Source organism: Parasteatoda tepidariorum, chromosome 8 (genome assembly GCF_982258835.1).
Source record: "Parasteatoda tepidariorum strain Cologne lab strain chromosome 8, Ptep-v5.0, whole genome shotgun sequence".
NCBI classification, from domain to species: domain Eukaryota; kingdom Metazoa; phylum Arthropoda; class Arachnida; order Araneae; family Theridiidae; genus Parasteatoda; species Parasteatoda tepidariorum.
The window spans coordinates 2,371,641-2,389,941 of NC_141762.1; the positions used below are offsets into that span (position 1 = coordinate 2,371,641).

General features: G+C 34.6%; 1 protein-coding gene and 1 long non-coding RNA gene across 2 annotated transcripts in view; one reads left to right on the top strand and one right to left on the bottom strand.

The window, feature by feature from the left end:
* Nucleotides 1-18,301, bottom strand: part of LOC107454239 (membrane cofactor protein) — a 35,581-nt gene that overhangs the window by 13,242 nt on the left and 4,038 nt on the right. Inside the window, exons 2-3 of the mRNA XM_087149713.1 lie at nucleotides 11,610-11,786; nucleotides 1,083-1,271 (exon numbers count right to left, since the gene is read on the bottom strand). Coding sequence (XP_087005839.1) covers nucleotides 1,083-1,271; nucleotides 11,610-11,786 — 366 coding nt within the window. The remainder of the gene's footprint in view (nucleotides 1-1,082; nucleotides 1,272-11,609; nucleotides 11,787-18,301) is intronic.
* LOC147805231 (uncharacterized) lies at nucleotides 12,912-16,061 on the top strand. The gene is made up of 3 exons (XR_015428526.1): nucleotides 12,912-12,965; nucleotides 13,534-13,923; nucleotides 15,984-16,061. It is a non-coding gene; the product is annotated as an uncharacterized LOC147805231 (long non-coding RNA).

An 18,301-nucleotide genomic window follows, 5' to 3' on the forward strand; every position in this document is an offset into this window, starting at 1 on the left:
AGCTGCCCAATGGGCCATTGGCGACTGTCTGGGAAACATCCTTGAGAATGATCCGAAGACATGCCATCGCAATTTTGATTCTCTGCAGAGGGGATAGCTCCCCTGCTTTGGTAACCCGGCGACCTGCGCATAAAATCGAGCATTTTACAGTAGATCAGGTTTGGGTTGACCGTTCAACGACGGTTATAAAATAAAAATGAAAAAGTGGGACAGTTTAACGAGGACCGATACCGCGCATCCTCGGTCCCTACACCGGGTGATCAAAGCGATCACCCACCCACCACGGATGCTTGACTTCGGTGTTCTTCTGAGAACCGTGTCTTTACGATCAGTCCACTGCTGGACGACGATGATCTGAGTACACACACTATCACAATTTTAATCAAGACACGGTTCCCAGCAGATCGCCGAAGTCAAGCGTCACTGGCTGCCGTCAGTGTGCGAGTGGGTGACCGCTTGGATCAGTCTGCGTAGGGACCGAGGGTGTGCGGTATTGGTGCTCATTAAACTGTTCTACCTTAAAGTGCTCGACTTCCCATGCGGGTCGTCGGGCAACCGAAGCGGGGGTGCTTCCTCTGATTTCGATCCTCTCTGCAGAGGATCAAAATTGTGATGCCATGTCTTCGGATCATCTTCAGGGATGTTTTCCAGACCGTCGCCAATAGCCCATTGTGCAGCTCTAGTGTGACGTAAATAAACTACAACAACGCAATTTTAATTCCCTGCAGAGAGGATAAACTCCCCACTTCGGTAGCCCAACGACCTAAATGGAGTACTTTACCGTAGAACAGTTTAAAGAGGACCGCATCTTTGGTCCCTTATAGCAGTCTGATCTTATAGATCTGGTTACTATTACTCGCTCGCTGACCTCAACTAGAGTGGCTTACCATCGATGATCTACTGGGAACAGTGTGTGAGAACAAACTGTGAGAACCATATTTTTGTAAACAAGGCTCTCCATTTTCATTTATTTACTTATTCATCTTTTTTCTGAAGTTATCAACAGGTAAATCATTAAAAAAAACTGACCATTTACATTTAAAAAATGAATGAAACTGGTGGCCTTATATAAAGAATCTGACCTTTTGGCAAGAAGAGACGGATGCCGGTGATAACGTTTACTTCATACAGAAACACTTGCAACGTCTGTCCAGTGCTGTTGCGAGAACTGTAGCATGTGTCAGTGAGTCCATCTACCAAATTCGTGACACCTTTTTTGGGATCGGTGGAGACGGTGGAAGCTCTCGGATTTTTCACTCCACTTGGTGTATCTGGAAAAAAAAAAGAAATCTGTTGTTGTCTACCTGAGGAGTCAATCCTTATTCATTTAAATTAATAAAGATTGATTTATTGATTTGAATATTCATTAATTTGATTGATTTATTAATGTTAATTTAGCGTTAGGATCGCTGAAAAAATCCTAACGCTAGAAGGCTAATAGTGTAACACTTAGACTTAATCTAGCATGCATGAATAAAAAGTTTGATTACAAAAATTATGCCCAAAAAAGCTTATGTTACTAAAAACATATAGTATTACTTTAATTAGAATTTTCTATAATTGTAATTTGAAAATATAGATGGAAAACAAGCAAAAAAGAGAAGAAGAAAAAGAAAATTAGTCGTTCGGAATCGACATATATCTTTAAATTCTGCGTGTAAAAAAATTTTAAATACTATTTTCATTTCATTTTATCTGCTTTCATCTATTAAATTAAACTAGGCAAATGGAAAAGTCACCCGATTTTCAGTGTCTTATAAAAATTTCGATTTCGTAATATCATGCGGAACAAGATTTCTTCTTTCTTATTCAAAACATTTTATTTTTGAAAAAGCTGTATAATTTTAATGAATTTATTATATAAGAATGATAAATCAGTGTTTAAAAATAAAATTTCAAACACAAATTTAATTAAAACACAGTTTCAACTGCGCAGCCTGAGTCTGTTAGAACAGTAATGTTTGACACACTGGTGCCACTCAACAGAAAAAAAAAATTCTTAACAACTAGTTAAAATTCAATTAATTTGAACCTTTAAATGATATAGGTCTTTTAACCTACAGACCAATTCCTCAACATCATAATCTAACTATATATAAAAATCTAATGATGGGGTCACAATTTTCCATTGTTGTCGGTGCATTTTTATTGGCCGGAAAATCCCATGGTAGGATTTAGTTTTCCTACAATAATTCTCATATTCGTTTGGTTGTCATCAGCATAAGACATGACGTAATTCGCGATCGCAACGAACTATAGGGGGCGTTGTTGTATGAGACGCTTACCTGCGATTTCTATATGAACCGTCATTCAGTTACTCTGGAGACGTCGTTAATGTAGCGTGTAGCATTGCAACGTTCCTTCTTTAATGTGGCTTATTAAATTTAAAAAAGAAAAATGCTTGATATTCTTTCTTATACAACCGAAAGCAAGTAGGTATCTCTTTTTATTAGAGAAGGAATATCCAAAACACATCGGAAAAATATTTGTACATTAACAGAAAAAAATATGTATATTCTTATAAGAGTTAAAACCTAATGCCCGAGAAATAGTATTACTAAATTTAATGATATAACATGAAAGGCCCATTTAAACTTTACATTCTATAGTTTTAAGAATCATATTAGTTCAAAAATTAAAATGAACAAAAAGTATACATAAGCCTCATAATTTTATGAAATTTAATTTTGTAAACAACGTTTTTTGACAACAATTTTTATCAAAAAATTTCAAGTTTCAATAAAAATCATTATTTAGAAACTAAGAAACGTAAAATAAAGAATGCTGACGAAACAAAAAAAAAAAAAAAAAAAAAAAGACAATTCTTTTTTGTCGCCATTTTTAGTGCTACGAATATTCGTCTTTGGGATTTGCCAAAAACAAAACAAGATGCAATTTTATTTTTTCAGGAGGGAAATATTTTACCGAAAAAACGAAAATGTACCAATTCCCACAACATAAAACTTTATCTTGGTAAACGTACGTTTTGGAAATGTTATTTCATTTGGAATCTTATTCATCAGAGTTCATATGGCGATATGATTGTTTTGAATCTATGCTAAACTCTATATCGGCTCATTTTCCACCGAAATCCGATTAACTATTTTGATTTTAAATAAAGTGTTTTATTTTATGAATTGTCGCAAAAATTTTAAGTGTAGATTAGCGGCTCTTAAAAACCGCCAAATCTGTAGCGGCGGTGGCGTTAATACGTTAGTACCGAATTTTTATTCCATACTTTTCTGAATCATATTACTTCAAACATTGGAATATACAAGAAGTATACATAAACACATAATGTTATACCATTTAATTTTTCAAAAAAAGTATTTTGAGAACAATTTTTATCAAAAAATTATAAACTAAAAAACGGAAAATAAAGAATTCTTAGGATAAAAAAACGATTTTAAGAATTCTTTACATTGAAATAAAAACTTTCATATTGTTTCTTTTTTTATTATTCTTATAGTTCTTAATCAGACGTAAAAACCCATTCTGTAGTGTAGAGAACCATCATCAAATGAAAAAAAAATATTTACAAGCAAATTTTTTATTGTAAAAATCATTGCACTTACCTGATTTATGATTCCCGGAGAATTCCAAAATGATAAGTTCCTTGTTTGAAAACTTTATTCTCAAATAATAGATACATAGTTTATACCTTCATTACTTTTAGATAACATACTACACAGCAAAATTTTATAATTGATATGAATTTGAATATGTAGCTAAAAACAGAATAGCTGAATTCTAGTTGAACTTATTCTTTCAAAATTAAAAAAAACTTACCAAGAAAACGATTTAAATTAATTAAGAATCAGCAGAAATGGCACTATTTCAAGTAACTTGGATAATTTTTTATTGTTGTTTTCCGAATTATATGGATACAGAAATATATACTATTCTAAACTGCTGTTTGTAGAAAATGCAACACCATGAAAGAATCATCAGAATCAAATGAAATTTAATGCAGAAACGACTTGTACTGATACAAATAAATGATGAAATTTTCAAAACAAAAGAAACAAATTAAGCGTCCGAAATCAGTATTTGGTGCAGCCACCACGCGCTGCAATAAGTGCTGCTATACGACGTGGCATGGAGTCAAACAGATGTTGAATATCTGCTTGAGGAAGAGAATTCCATATCGCTTGTATGCGCAACCAAAGTTCGTCTTTGGAAACTGCAGGACGCGGATCACGAGTGAGACGCCGACCAACCATATCCCACACGTGCTCAATAGGCGACATATCCGGCGAATAAGCAGGCCAAGGAAGAAGTTGCATGCGTTGTGCTGAACAGAAGTCTCTAACAGTCCGCGCAACATGTGGGCGTGCATTATCCTGCTGAAAGATAGCTCCAGGGATGCCTTGAAGGAAAGGAACGACTTCGGGCTGTAGCACTTCACGGACGTATCTGTTGCTATTGAGATTACCCTCAATTCGTATCAAATTGGATCGTCCATGATACGAAATCGCACCCCAGACCATAACTCCGGGTGTTCGACCACTATGTCGTTCAATAATACACTCAGGAAGGCAGCGTTGACCGGCATAACGTCTAACACGAACACGGCCATCATGGGTCCACAAATTGAAGCGTGATTCATCTGAAAAGACAACTTGGTGCCAATCAGCTCGCCAGTCTCTGTGCTCAAGAGCCCACTGCCGACGCAGCCGTCGATGATCCGCCGTGAGGGGAATCCTGTATAATGGCACCCTTGCACGCAATCCACGGCGCAGCAGACGACGACGAATTGACGAAGCCGACAATTGTACACCTGTAGCAGTAGACCAATGTGCTGCCAGCTGCCTGGAGGAAGCTGTGTGATCATTCACCGCCATGCGGAGCAGGTGTCGATCATCGCGCTCTGACGTCACCTTCTGTCGTCCAGTGCCTGTTTTTCGAGTTGTTCGGTGCTCGTCGGTCCACTGCTTCCAAACTCGCATCACTGTGGAACTGTTCCGCTGCATACGAGCTGCTATTGCGCGATAGGAAAATCCTCCTTCTCGAAGGCCGATTATCCTCCCTCGTTCAAACTCCGTAAGTTGCTTGGATTTCTTATTCTTCCGTCGTGGAGGCATACTCAGGTCTCACTAAACGTTTGCCACTAACAAATAATCATAGACTATTTTCAACGTCCCGCTACAGCACTTTATTTATACGCTTTCAGCATCAATTCAGAGGGCGCTGCGCGCGCCACGCACGCGCGATGGCTCTGAAACTTTATTAATTTGCATAATATCCTATAATTGACATTTGCTGCGAATTTCATTTGATTCTGATGATTCCTTCATGGTGTTGCATTTTCTACAAACAGCAGTTTATAACTATTACAATTCTGTATGTTCTGAATTCATATTTATTCACTGGAATGACGAAAGCAATGTTGACTTCACTTTAATTCGTAATGAATTGAAGACAGAAGAAATGCATTTTACCTTAGTACACACATCTGTAACAGTATCCGAAATCGGAAGTCATCAGTTGCAAGTTTGTTGATAATAGAAATAAAAAATTATTGAAGAATTTTTCTTCAAATGTTTGGCGTGTTCTGTTCCTGAAAGATTTACTAATATTCTGGAGATTTTTTTCAAGTTCTTCGGCCTTTTCCTTAGGGAAATTTTGTTTCCTATTTGCTGCTAAAAAATGGCGTCTGATTCAGTCAATGATTTCGATGGAACTAAATAAAAACGTGATAAATTAATGTCCGATATTTAGAGGCTCCCGCTAGACGGCGTACTCGAGCGTTGCGATCGCGAATTCTACGTTACATTTTAAAATAAAGTTATTTAAATCTGTGTCTGATCTTACTAAATGGAGAGCAATAATCGGGAGTTGGTGAACGTTAGCGAACAGGAAGCATAGCCTCTATTAGTGAATTTTAACTATAAATTAGTTACAAATTTTTACAACATTAATGAATTTTTACGCGCAAATATTCAAATTATAAAACAATTCACACAATTCAACAAACATATTGAAATAAAGTGCCGATTTTTTTTTCTAATGGCAGGTAATGGACTTTTACGTCCTTCATTTGGGAAGATGCTGGAAGTGTTGGTCATTTAACATTACCCAGGGGGCACCTCTGATTCTTAGTCACGAAGGCGAGCAATATTACCCACGCCACACTGCCACAGATACCCGTTCATAAGGTGGGTCTCACTCACACATCACACACAACAGAGGACAACACATAGAGAGAAACACCCATACCCAGAGCGGGATTCGAGCCCGCAGCCATTGCCTTCGCAGTCAGGTACTTTAACCGTTTGGCCCCCTGACCGGCTGCCAAAAAAAATGAGTAAATGATTTGTGAGACAAAGATGAGTCACAAAAAATTTAAATATAAAAAAAAAGTAGTCGAAGTTTTTGTGATTCGGTGTAAGGGGTAGTTTCTGGAGTCTTAAGTCTAAGAAACTGTTTGAAAAAAATACTGAAATTTTGGGCACCATGTGAGACCATGTGAGGCGTCATGGCGATCAGAATATCGGGAAATTCATGCACCTAGACATTGTTATTGAACTTATAAGCAGTAGTTATGGTATACTAGCTCAATATTTATGCAAATCTCTCTCAGAGCCGTGGTGGCTCAGAAGATAGAGCGTTCGCCTTCCAATGAGGTGAACCGGATTCGAATCCCAGCAATGGCTGGTTGATACGAATTGCGTAACCAGCTCGTACGATCACAGTGCTGACGTAAAATGGCGTGACGTAAAATAATGGGTTAGAGTCCCTTTGCCGTCAGGCTAACCGTGGGAGGTTTTTTGCGATTTTCTTCTCCGTGTAACGCAAATGCGGATTCGTTCCATCAGAAAGTCCTTTACGAAGGCAAATTTATCTCAACGATCAGGAAGTTCCCTTGTCTTCTGGATCGGATTCAAAATTGCAAGGCCACGGAGTTGAACATTTGTAGTCGTAAGCCTAAGAATTGGATCGGCTGTTCAACAATGGCTATAATAACAAATCTCTCTCAAGTATATACATAAATGTTTCCAATTGCATAATAGAGCGGACGCCATCTTTGATGACGTCATAGCTGGAAAATATATCAGGTGGTTAAGGCTCCTATACTATCAGAGCTGACCTATCAAGCAATATTGGAGCAAAAAAGTTCACAAGTTAACGTTATGTTAGTATTGTGCTTATGTTAGCTCCTTGGAGCAAAAATAGATGATGAGTCGGCCTGTCTAATTCAGGGGCTCTACAGGTGGTGGATGTCCACCCAAGTCCAAAATACTTTATAATGCACTTCATCTAAACTTTTCTTTACAGTTACTTAAAAAGTTGGAACATTCTGCAGAGCTTTTTCGATGCAAATTAGTTTTATCAATCATTCGAAGAAAACTTTCGGCAACTGCAGTAATGGATGAGAATGAAGGAAACAGAGCGATTCGGTTTTGGCTGCTTAGCAATACATAGAAGAGTTACAACTGATGTCTGAAATTCGGCAAATATCTACCTCCTCTGGGGCAATTTCGACATTCTCACAGTCACTTGGGTGGTGAAAAAGACGGGATCCAGTTCCCACTCTCGCAACATCAACTTCTTCAGTAGCTCAAACTTCTTTAAAAACCATTAAATAATCTTTTTTCTTTACTAAATCCCCACAAAAACATCATGTTATAGTCGAAGGCATCTCCGGTGAGTCCTTTCCGGCCTCAGGGAGGTCTATTTTTCTTTTTTTAATCTTTTGATTTCCGATGTTCCATTGATCTAGGCTTAAAGCATCAGATCGCCATTTTAACATGTCATCCACTGCAAGTGGTAATCATCACTACTTTTGGCTTATATCTTTATCTACTTACTGACTCTTTCTCTAATTTAAAACATTTCATTTCAATCCTCCATGCGATTTTTTATTCAGATATAATAACTTTTTATTTTCCGGTGGTCTGGCACTCTAATTATTAGTATCTAGAAAATTGTTTTTTTGACGCGAGCGGGTAAAGGCTATCGCTGTGTTGAATATTGCCAATCGTTAACTCTGACTTTGGAAACTCAATTTAATATCTTAATATTTTTATTTCTGCCTAAATTTTTATATGTTGTTCCCCCAACTGTTCTCAATTGCTCGACACCCTGTTTTAAATTTTTCTCCCATCCATTGATTTTATATAAATTTTTAAAGAGACTTCTCTTTCCCAAGTTATTGGTGTTCTATTCCCCATAACAAAAGTAAACAATCTTTTTGATCTGAAATACAGTCAAGTGCTTCAAATCACGCCATAACCATTATTTTTTTATATTTTTTAATATAATAATAGACATTATTCATTTTAATAGCTTTTCTTATTCCATGTTGTTTTTCAGTTAATGCCAGAGTCAGTTTTTACAAACCTTTATTATATTGTTTTTAATTGTGCATATGTTATTTCAGTTCACCTATATATCATCTTACATAGGTTAGGGCCATAATTTTTATCTTTTAGTATTCCTTAATATATGTTTCATTAAATAATTATCAATACCGTCTCTGAGTGCTTTCTTTTGTTTTTTTTTATGCATTTTTATAATGTTTTTTCCCACATACTATTGTTCAAGTTAATTTAGCATACTTATACATAGCTTAAGGCCTTCTAGCAATATCTTGTATTAGCGTACCAAAAGATTATGGATACTATCAACAAATGGACTACCCAGGTCAACTAGTCAACAACGGTATTTAATATCTTTGTCAATATAGTAATGGTCCATGCTATATATTGTTACATTATTTATTACATTTTTTGATTCTACTAGCCCTGGCCAAGTGCCAACTAATAGATTGTTTTTTTTTTTAATTTCAACTTTCACCATATTTAGGCTTTCAGTAATTGCTCCTTAACATAGCGATGGCCTCAGCTCTGCATTACATTTCTTGATTTAACTTTCTGCGACCAAATGCCATTTAGTATCTCAGGTAGTGGGTTTTTTCTAGATTGCCAATTCTGATACATTATTCGATGTTTTTAAATTATCACATCTGATTCTAGTTAATCTTCTAATAGGCTCTTTTTTTTACTCGTTTGCCGCCACCAGTGTATTTAACAATGTATGATTATTTTGTCTCAACCATTGGAGTATTTCATCTCCGTCTAGGGCCGCTTTTGGTTTTTAACGCTTTTTCCTAGATTTTTAATCTCTGTCTAGAGCCGGATTCAACATCTTCCTCTTTTTCAGTTTTATCATCACAACTAATGATATTTTATTAATATCCCTAATTGCTTTTAACATTTCTTTTTAGTACTGCAGTCACACACTTTTGTCTGACTGGTGGTGGCATACACTAGCATCAATGGGACATCGAAATTTCTCACCAATCTTCTAGACCTTACTTGATATGAGTTTCCTCTAAGTTTCCTCTCCCTGCGTAACTGGATGGGACTCACCCCCGCCACTAATTGTTAAAAGAAACAAAACTAAGTTTCCTTCTTTTATTTTTTTTCTCATTGATTATCATTGACTTTTCTTCCTGCCTTCATCCAAACTTTGCATATCTTTTAACATGGACAATATTACTTTTGCCGAAACTTCCGCCACGCCTTCCAGATCAACAAGATCTCAACGTAGACAACCGTACTCCATCCCAAGATCTGACAGTCAAATCTCTCCGTCAGTTACTGTTGATCTCACTTCTGCATATGACCAAACTCCGATGGTACCCAACGATTGCATCGCTGCTGGTACTTCAATTTCTCCCAACGTAAATGTTACAAGTATGTCTCAGACAAAGTTAGATATTCAAATCATCGAAAAAAACATAAATTACAGCAATCGCAATAAAATCATTCTCCAATAGATGAACCAAGAATGGCCTGTGTAAATGCTATCCAACAAATAAGGAAAATAACATCTGACACACATGACGTGACAACTTCTACAAAATCTCTAGCATCCATAGAAGAGAAAATTGATGACATCAGACGAAAACTTGACAATGACTCAACCAACGATCAATCCTACAATTCATTAAACTAAATTGATGAGAAATTAAAAATCATCAACACAAGACTTGAGAAATTAGAGATGTGCTCAATGGTTAAAGTTGACGTTACAAAAACAAAATTACCACCCAAACCTATAATCGTCAAACCACAAGAAGATTGCACCACTAACGAGATTGTAGAGAAGCTCATCCAGGAACAACCAAAATTACCAATCAAAAAAGTATACAAAAGCAGCAAGATGCTAGAGTTCAAATTCCACATAATACTCAACAAAAAGAAAAAAGTTCTAACCACGTTACAGAAAACTGGTCTACAATATAAAGAGAAGGAGGTGAAACTTTTCTCACTAATCCTACTAAACACTCCCACGACTTTCACAGATAACGAGATAATTGACGTAATAAAGATAAATGGAGATTTTAATATAAACTACGATGTCATAAAACTAACTAAAAACAAACCCCATAAAGGAGACAGCACAAAGCGTCACATCATCATCAGAGTCAACCACAGACTTTCCACAACACTTCTAAAACTTCAAAATTTTTTCACTGGACTTCATAGGTGCAAAATCAAAAAAAGACTAGTATTACTCAGATGCAGAAAATGCCGAACAACTGGACACCATCAAAACTCATGTATAGAGTCTCATTGTTATTGTGAGAAATGCTGTTACAAAGGCCATAGTGTAGAAAACTGCACAGAAAGGGAAGAATATTGCATAAATTGTCATTCATCTAACCAAGACTTCAACCTAAATTTGGACTGTCACCACAGAGCCTCCTCATCATCCTGCCCAACTTACCTACATGAACTGAAGGAGTTTCGTCTATCCATTCAGAGTTGAGATTCCACTTTTTAACCGTCGTCAACCAGCTAGCAAACCAGGCAAACGCTTGGAAATATACTTTATATAACTAGAAACAGATTTCCAACATCTTCGCCCTTGTCTCGAGGAATTTATTATAATTTTTTTCCTTATTATTAGATAGTTCTAAAATTTTCTTTCTTTCTTTCTTTACACATTAGACGGAGAAAATTTAATCTTTCAAGCCGAACAGTTAGCGATTCTTGAATGCATTAAATATATTAAGAGCACTGAAAACTTCAATAATAATGATAGTTATATCCTCTGGTCAGACTCAAAAGCATCAATATCATCAATACTTGATTTTGGCACAAATAATAGAATTTCTTTTGATATTCAACAAGAACTTCAACACACATCAATACAAATTTCCTGGATTAAAGTACACAGCAATAGAGTAGGTACCCGTTTCTAGGCTGGAGTGATCTGGACTAGTGGCCAAGTCCTGGGCTATATTGTTAAGGGTTTTTCATAACCTAGGTACATGCTCAGGGCTTGGAGAAAAGAAAAAAGTCACTTAGGTGAATCTTTTAAATCCAAACATTATTCAATCATTAGCATCAAAATTTTGTTTCTACAATGGAAAATATCGGCATTCAGCAGTGTATGCTAAAAATACTTGTTTCTATCCCCCCCCCCCACATTTCATTTATCTGTGCATGCTGACTACCGACATTTTCTGACGTAAGAGCGAAATAATGGTACTATGGAAATATTTAATTTCTATCATCATTTCATGTTGAATGTCGACATATATATCAGAGGTTCCCTAGTTTTGGTCTTTTGCAGCAGCGAGAACAATTGCTTACCGCAAAAGGGCATTGAACCAAGCCATTTTCCAATAGTTTGGCATGACCTATATTCTCTGCCGATCCTCGTGAATCCTTTTTTGCAAGAATATGTCACTCTGTCCCCAGGTAAATAGCTCTTCTCCAGGGGTAAATATGACCCTCCGAATGGCACATCTGGCGGCTGACATGGCACACCTGCAAATGGACAAAATAAGATGGACTTAGTGGAAGCGCATGTGCTTTAACACATAGCTGAAACTGAAAAATTTGATCTAAGGAGAAAGTTATGGTTAGTTAGGATTCGCGCCAATCAGCTTTCCATATTGCTGGGTGCATTGGCACGATACATCTGACACCAGTTCTTGACTACCATCCAAATTGTTGTTTCGACATACCTACATTCCATACGATAAGGGTGGGAACCCTTATGAGAATTTAAGGTATATTTAAGGTTGATTTGAGGTATTTTTGAGGTATTAAGGTTGTTTTGAGGTATATTTGAGGTATATTTAAGGTTGCAGAGAAAACAGCAATAAAAATTATACCTCGTAAAGGTTGTAATTAAGGTGTACGAGGTTGATTTATATATACTTCAGCTTGTTTTGAGGTTGTTTAAAATTCACTTCAAATCAACCAGACTGATAAGGAGATTTTTAAGGTATACCAGGTTTATTTTCTTACACTTGTAACAAAAGAGGTATTTTTGAGGTATAAAAATTTTTACCTTATTTCAACTAACGATAAAAATGTATTTATTGAGGTATGTGAAGTCATTTTATTTATACCTAAGCTTATTTTGAGGTTTTAAATTCACTTCAAATCATCCAGACTGATAAGATGATTTTTAAGGTATACGAGGTTGTTTCTCTTACACTTGTAACAAAAGAGGTATTTTTGAGGTATAAAAATTTTTACCTTATTTCAACTAACGATAAAAATGTATTTATTGAGGTATGTGAAGTCATTTTATTTATACCTAAGCTTATTTTGAGGTTTTAAATTCACTTCAAATCATCCAGACTGATAAGATGATTTTTAAGGTATACGAGGTTGTTTCTCTTACACTTGTAACAAAAGAGGTATTTATGAAGTATAAAAAATCAACCTTATTTCAACTAACGGGAGTGAGGTAATTACGAGGTATAAAAAATATACCTTTTTTCTACTAACGATATTGAGGTATTTATGAGGTATAAAAAAATATATCTTATTTCAACTAAAGATAGTGAGGTATTTATTGAGGTGTTGAAGTCATTTTATTCATACCTAAGCTTGTTTTAAGGTTGCTTAAAGTACACTAACTCACTTCCCAGAGTTCCATGCGAGCCGGCAAATGGCGTGTGTGTTGACAATCGAAAGTCTATTCGAAATTCGGTAAGTGTGCTTGACATTTATTAATTTAGTTTTATCACTTTTAATCAAATATGCTTCAATTTTGAAACTTAAATTTTATTATTTTTGTTTTAACGACGCGTCCTGATTTTAAATAATTTAAGTTGGAGGATATTCTCAGAGGCTATCGTTGTAGGCTTAGCAATAAGAGAGAATAACCGAAATATTTCTCGTCACTGTTTTAGGTAACATTACTGGTGAATCGTTACAGCAGGTTATGCACAGTATATTTTATTGTTTGTAGTTCAGTCAAATAGAACTATTCTTTTTATTTTGCTTAAATGTATATGTTTTAACGTAGCAGTATGCACGCTGATTAATTGAGAAAACTGTTCACAATTTCTCTTATAAATAAATCATTGAAAATTGGAAGATTTTTAAAATAGCAATTTTGCTTTGAAATTCTACTATAGCTGCATGCTTATCGTTTGGATATTTGTTGCAAAGTTTATATTATTGTTTATATATATATATATATATATATATATATATATATATATATATATATATATATATATATATATATATATATATATATATATATTTACAGAGCTTATCCACAGTTCCCTGATATTACTGAGATGGCCTAGGCTGTAAATAGCACATGCGCGGCGGCGCAGAAGAAGAGACAAGCAAGCTACTGCTCAGCCTTCCCCTAGGATATAGTTCTGATTTTATACCTAAAAGAAAAAGTAATCTCTCCTAATAGGCCGGGATAGCCTGGTCGGTAGGGCGCTGGGCCCATATCCAAGAGGTCGTGGGTTCGATCCTCGCCGGCCGAAGACTCCCCGTGTAGTAAATGGTGACTGATGCACGTTAAATCTGTCGAGTCTCAAAGTCCTCCATGTTCCCACAACAAATCAATACCTCTGGGGGTACTGATCCAGGAGTTTCCTTGTCTTCTGGATTGGTTCAAAATTACAAGGCTACGGAGTTGAACGTAAGTAGTCGTAAACCCATGAAATTGGGTCGGCTGTTCAACGACGGTTATAAAATAAAATAAAATCTCTCCTAATAAACTACAGAATTTATGTAATTGTTGATAACAATAGTTTGCTAGATATTTGATAATTGAAAACTAGTAACTGTACTAGCTCACTTCTTCATGTTTGATCACAAAACTGTTATTTTCACTACATGCTATTTTCTCGTATTTTACCCACGTTAATTATTTACTAATCAGATTGTTATTACTTATTAGAATATTGGGCAGAATGAAATTATATGACAATTTGCTTCAAGGTTATGAGCTTTTTCATGCAGCTGTTTATGGTTCACTACTTCAAAAATGTGCGAATTTCGGAAATCTTAAATATTTTAGAAATAAGTCAGTATAGTATGCAATTTTAATCCTGAATTGAATAAAATCAATTGCAAATTAAAACATTTATTGTTGAAAGTAACATGCATTATTTTGAGTTTCATCCTATGGGATGTATATTTATATTTAAACAAGTGTTTGTAACAACCAACTATTCGTTTTATTCTGCTCGGTATTATAAGTTATATAGGAGATATTATACTCAACTTATTTTAAAAGTATTATTTCAAATCATTCTCTCTTAGACATTTTCCTCACATAAAATTACTCACAACTTTAAAATAAATGCTCCTTATCAGCTTGTAATTTGTTCTATTCGATTGAGTGTAAAAAAAGAATAAAAATTGGTACATAACTTTAAAATTTTAATTTATTAAACGATTGTAGATTCTTGATTACATTGATTAAAAATTATTAAAATAACTATTTTTTAAGAAACTCTGATGTGATTGACAATAACATAAGTCCTTTTCAGAATCAGCGTCAAAAATTTAAAAAAAAGCTGCTAGTTTCATGAAGTCTGACAAAAAGTTGAAAAATATAGACTAGGTTTATTGAGTTTAAATATTTTTAAAAAAGAAAGGGAAGGAAATCTAATTATTAAACTTACAAGTACCATAATGTTACAGATGTATAGAAAAATAAAAAGTGTTAAAATTGCATAATAAGATTGGAATTATACAGGGTGTTTATAAAGTCCCGGACCCATTTTGATGTTTAATAACTCATAAAATAATAAAGATAGATTAAAATTAATAAAATTAATGGTTAGATAGACTCAAAAAGTTTCATGACCCTTGTCAATGAACTTCCACGTGTGACCCCTTCGTCGCACGGAGAATATCAAGTCGATAGTCAATTTCACGAGAGGTAGCTTTCTTTTTTACAGAAAAGACAATCTCATCAGTCGTATACTTAGACATGTTGGAAAACTTCGTATTTCCACAACTAGAAGAGCTTCAGCCACATGTCTTTTTGCAACAAGATGGTGCACCACCTCATTGGGGTATCATCGTTCGTAGTTCTTTGAATGACCATTTTACAGGAAGATGGATTGGGCGAGGAGGTCCAATTCCTTGGCCACCCAGATCACCTGATATAACGCGGCTGGACTTTTTTCTTTGGGGATTTATAAAGGACAATGTTTACAGGAGGATCGTGTCGAACATTGATGACCTAAAAGCCAGAATTACAACCGCAATAGCCTCTGTGGATGCCAACATGCTTGCCGCTATCTGGCGTGAAATTGACTATCGACTTGATATTCTCCGTGCGACGAAGGGGGCACACGTGGAAGTTCATTGACAAGGGTCATGAAACTTTTTGAGTCTATCTAACCATTAACGTTATTAATTTTAATCTATCTTTATTATTTTATGAGTTATTAAACATCAAAATCGGTCCGAGACTTTATAAACACCCTGTATATTTGAATTTCTGTAAATGTTGTTAATGGTAATACTGTCTTCAGTGTATTTTATTTTGTGGCTGTGATACATGTCATGTTTTTTAGCTACGAGGATTGAATAGAAATGGCAGAAGATATTTATCTGAAAAGGAAAATTAAATTCATCCAGTTAATTTAAATGATAAAAAAAAATACTTTCTAATATTTTAAGACCTGCCACTATTATTGTAAATATGACTTTCTTACTAATTTATATTTTTTTTCCTTTTAGGTTCCAATAATTACAAGTTTCAACATGTAGACGGAAACAGTATTTAAAATAATTTTGTTGGTTTGTAAAAAAAGTGAAATTTTAGTTTTAAATAAAAGTACTTTGAATTTCAGCTGACTAATTATTTAAATTTGTAGTATGATACACCATAATGTATGTAATGTAGTAAAATGACACACCATAGGTTGAAAAATATCTACCTCTACAAGCATAAAATTAGATACCTGAGGTTGAAAAATAATTACCTGAAGTCGAACAAAATACACCTGAGGTTGATTTATAATAACCTGAAGTGTAAAATGACACACCTTAGGTTGTTGAATAAATACTTCCACAAGTGTAAAAAAATATACTTCAGACTGAAACATATATACCTTTGGAGGTATATTTAAGGTATATTTGAGGTTGATTTTGAGGTATTCATTTGCACCCTTTTCAACCTTTACGACGTATTTAAACAACAACCTCCTTTATACCTTTAAAATATACCTCGTTTATACCTCATTTATACCTCGATTTTTTCATAAGGGAAAGTCTTCGGTTTCGTGGTCAAGAATCGTGTGGCAAGCGTTGTGTGCCAAGGGGTATGGTAAGCATAGAGAGAGAAGCATTTTATTACCTAATAATAATCTAAAGTTGCGAGCGTATTAATGAAATTAATTTCATATTTTCAAAAACAGTGTATTGGGTATATGAATACGACTACCTTTCTCTTCTCAATTAAACTTTAATATGGCTTCCCTTCGATTTCAGAAATAGTTAAACTTCTTTTCCTACTTTTCACCAAATTCATCTTTTGGTGTGGATTCTAGCAAGGATTTACACTTTTCGACACTATCTTCATCCCTATACCATACTTAAATCAATAAACAAAGGAGGGTATTTATTTTTTGCTCGGCAATCATGTGAGCTTTTGCTGGCAGATAGGCAATAAACCTTTTTTCGGATTAAGATTCGGAGATTTATTCGCCCACTTTACAACAACCACTTTGTCTTTGGAAAAATATTTGCTTCATTTATTTATAATTTTAAACATTGCCTAATACTTATGAAATTTTTTATCTAAGAATAGAAAACTCTTAATCAGTTGTGGCCACATTTTTCTGTCCTTTACTGGTAGCTGTTCATCATTCCTTTAACTGAAAATAGCTGTCCTGGGCCGTTAAATAAGCGTTCGCAAAACATTTTCGTTTCTTATAGTAGTGGAACAAAAAAATTTATCTGTTATTTAATAAAATGATAAGATCTTTGATAAGCACCCTCCTACGCCAGTTGATTCTAAGTTAATTTATGGTGGGTTGCGGCAAATCATATTCATCAGTATACTATACTTTATATCGAAATAGTATATAAATTTGATTTAAATATATCTCTCTATTCTAAAAAAAAGTTTTTGCAGTTAATTTTGTCCCCTGAAAAACTTTTTAACTACGTGATGAAAATCTAAGATTAAGGAATCAATTCATTCAGAATCTTTCAGGGAAGACATTTAGGGCATTCAAATCTTTTACATAATTTTAAATTTTTATTTATTTTAGTTTTAAAGCACGATTTTGCAGTTAATAATGAAGAATAACCGCCGTTCACAACAGCCAATCACATGTCTGAAAACGGCAAGCTTAAAAAAGCGATTTACAAGTCTGAATTTTCTTTTTCAGAGATGCAACCAATCACAAAATAGTTAGAATTTCATTCTTCAGTTTTACAACATCTCAACTTATTTCGTATTGATATATTGATTAATCTGATTATTTGTTTTCTAAAACGTTAATTCGTAAGTTTAATCTGGTTCCGGCATATAAGATAAAGTTGAATGACAAGGAATTTAATTAATATGCAATACAGTAAATAAGCGAAGAGATATTTTATAAAAGTATTTAATGAAAAATAATAACAGCGAAATATATGCGTTTGCGAAGCGTTCTATTTACATCTCTGAATGTTGCCACCTATTTTTATGAAAGTTAAACTATTCTCTGCTATAATAAAATTAGACTTATGCGAACCTTACATTCTATTGATCTAAGTGACGATGGGATTTGTATTTTAAAAAAATGTGATAAGATTCGCTTAAAAAATGTTGACGTTATTATATGGGACGAAGCAAGTATGATTCCCAGAAAAGCAATAGAAATGATCGATAGAACTTTTCGTGATCTTCTAGCTAATGAGATACCATTTGGTGGTAAGATAATAATTTTAGGTGGAGATTTTCGACAAGTGTTACCTGTCGTTAAAAAAGCTACACATATGCAGGTTATTAATGAAACTATAAAATACTCTTTTCTTTGGCCATTTTTTGAAATCCTTCATTTGAC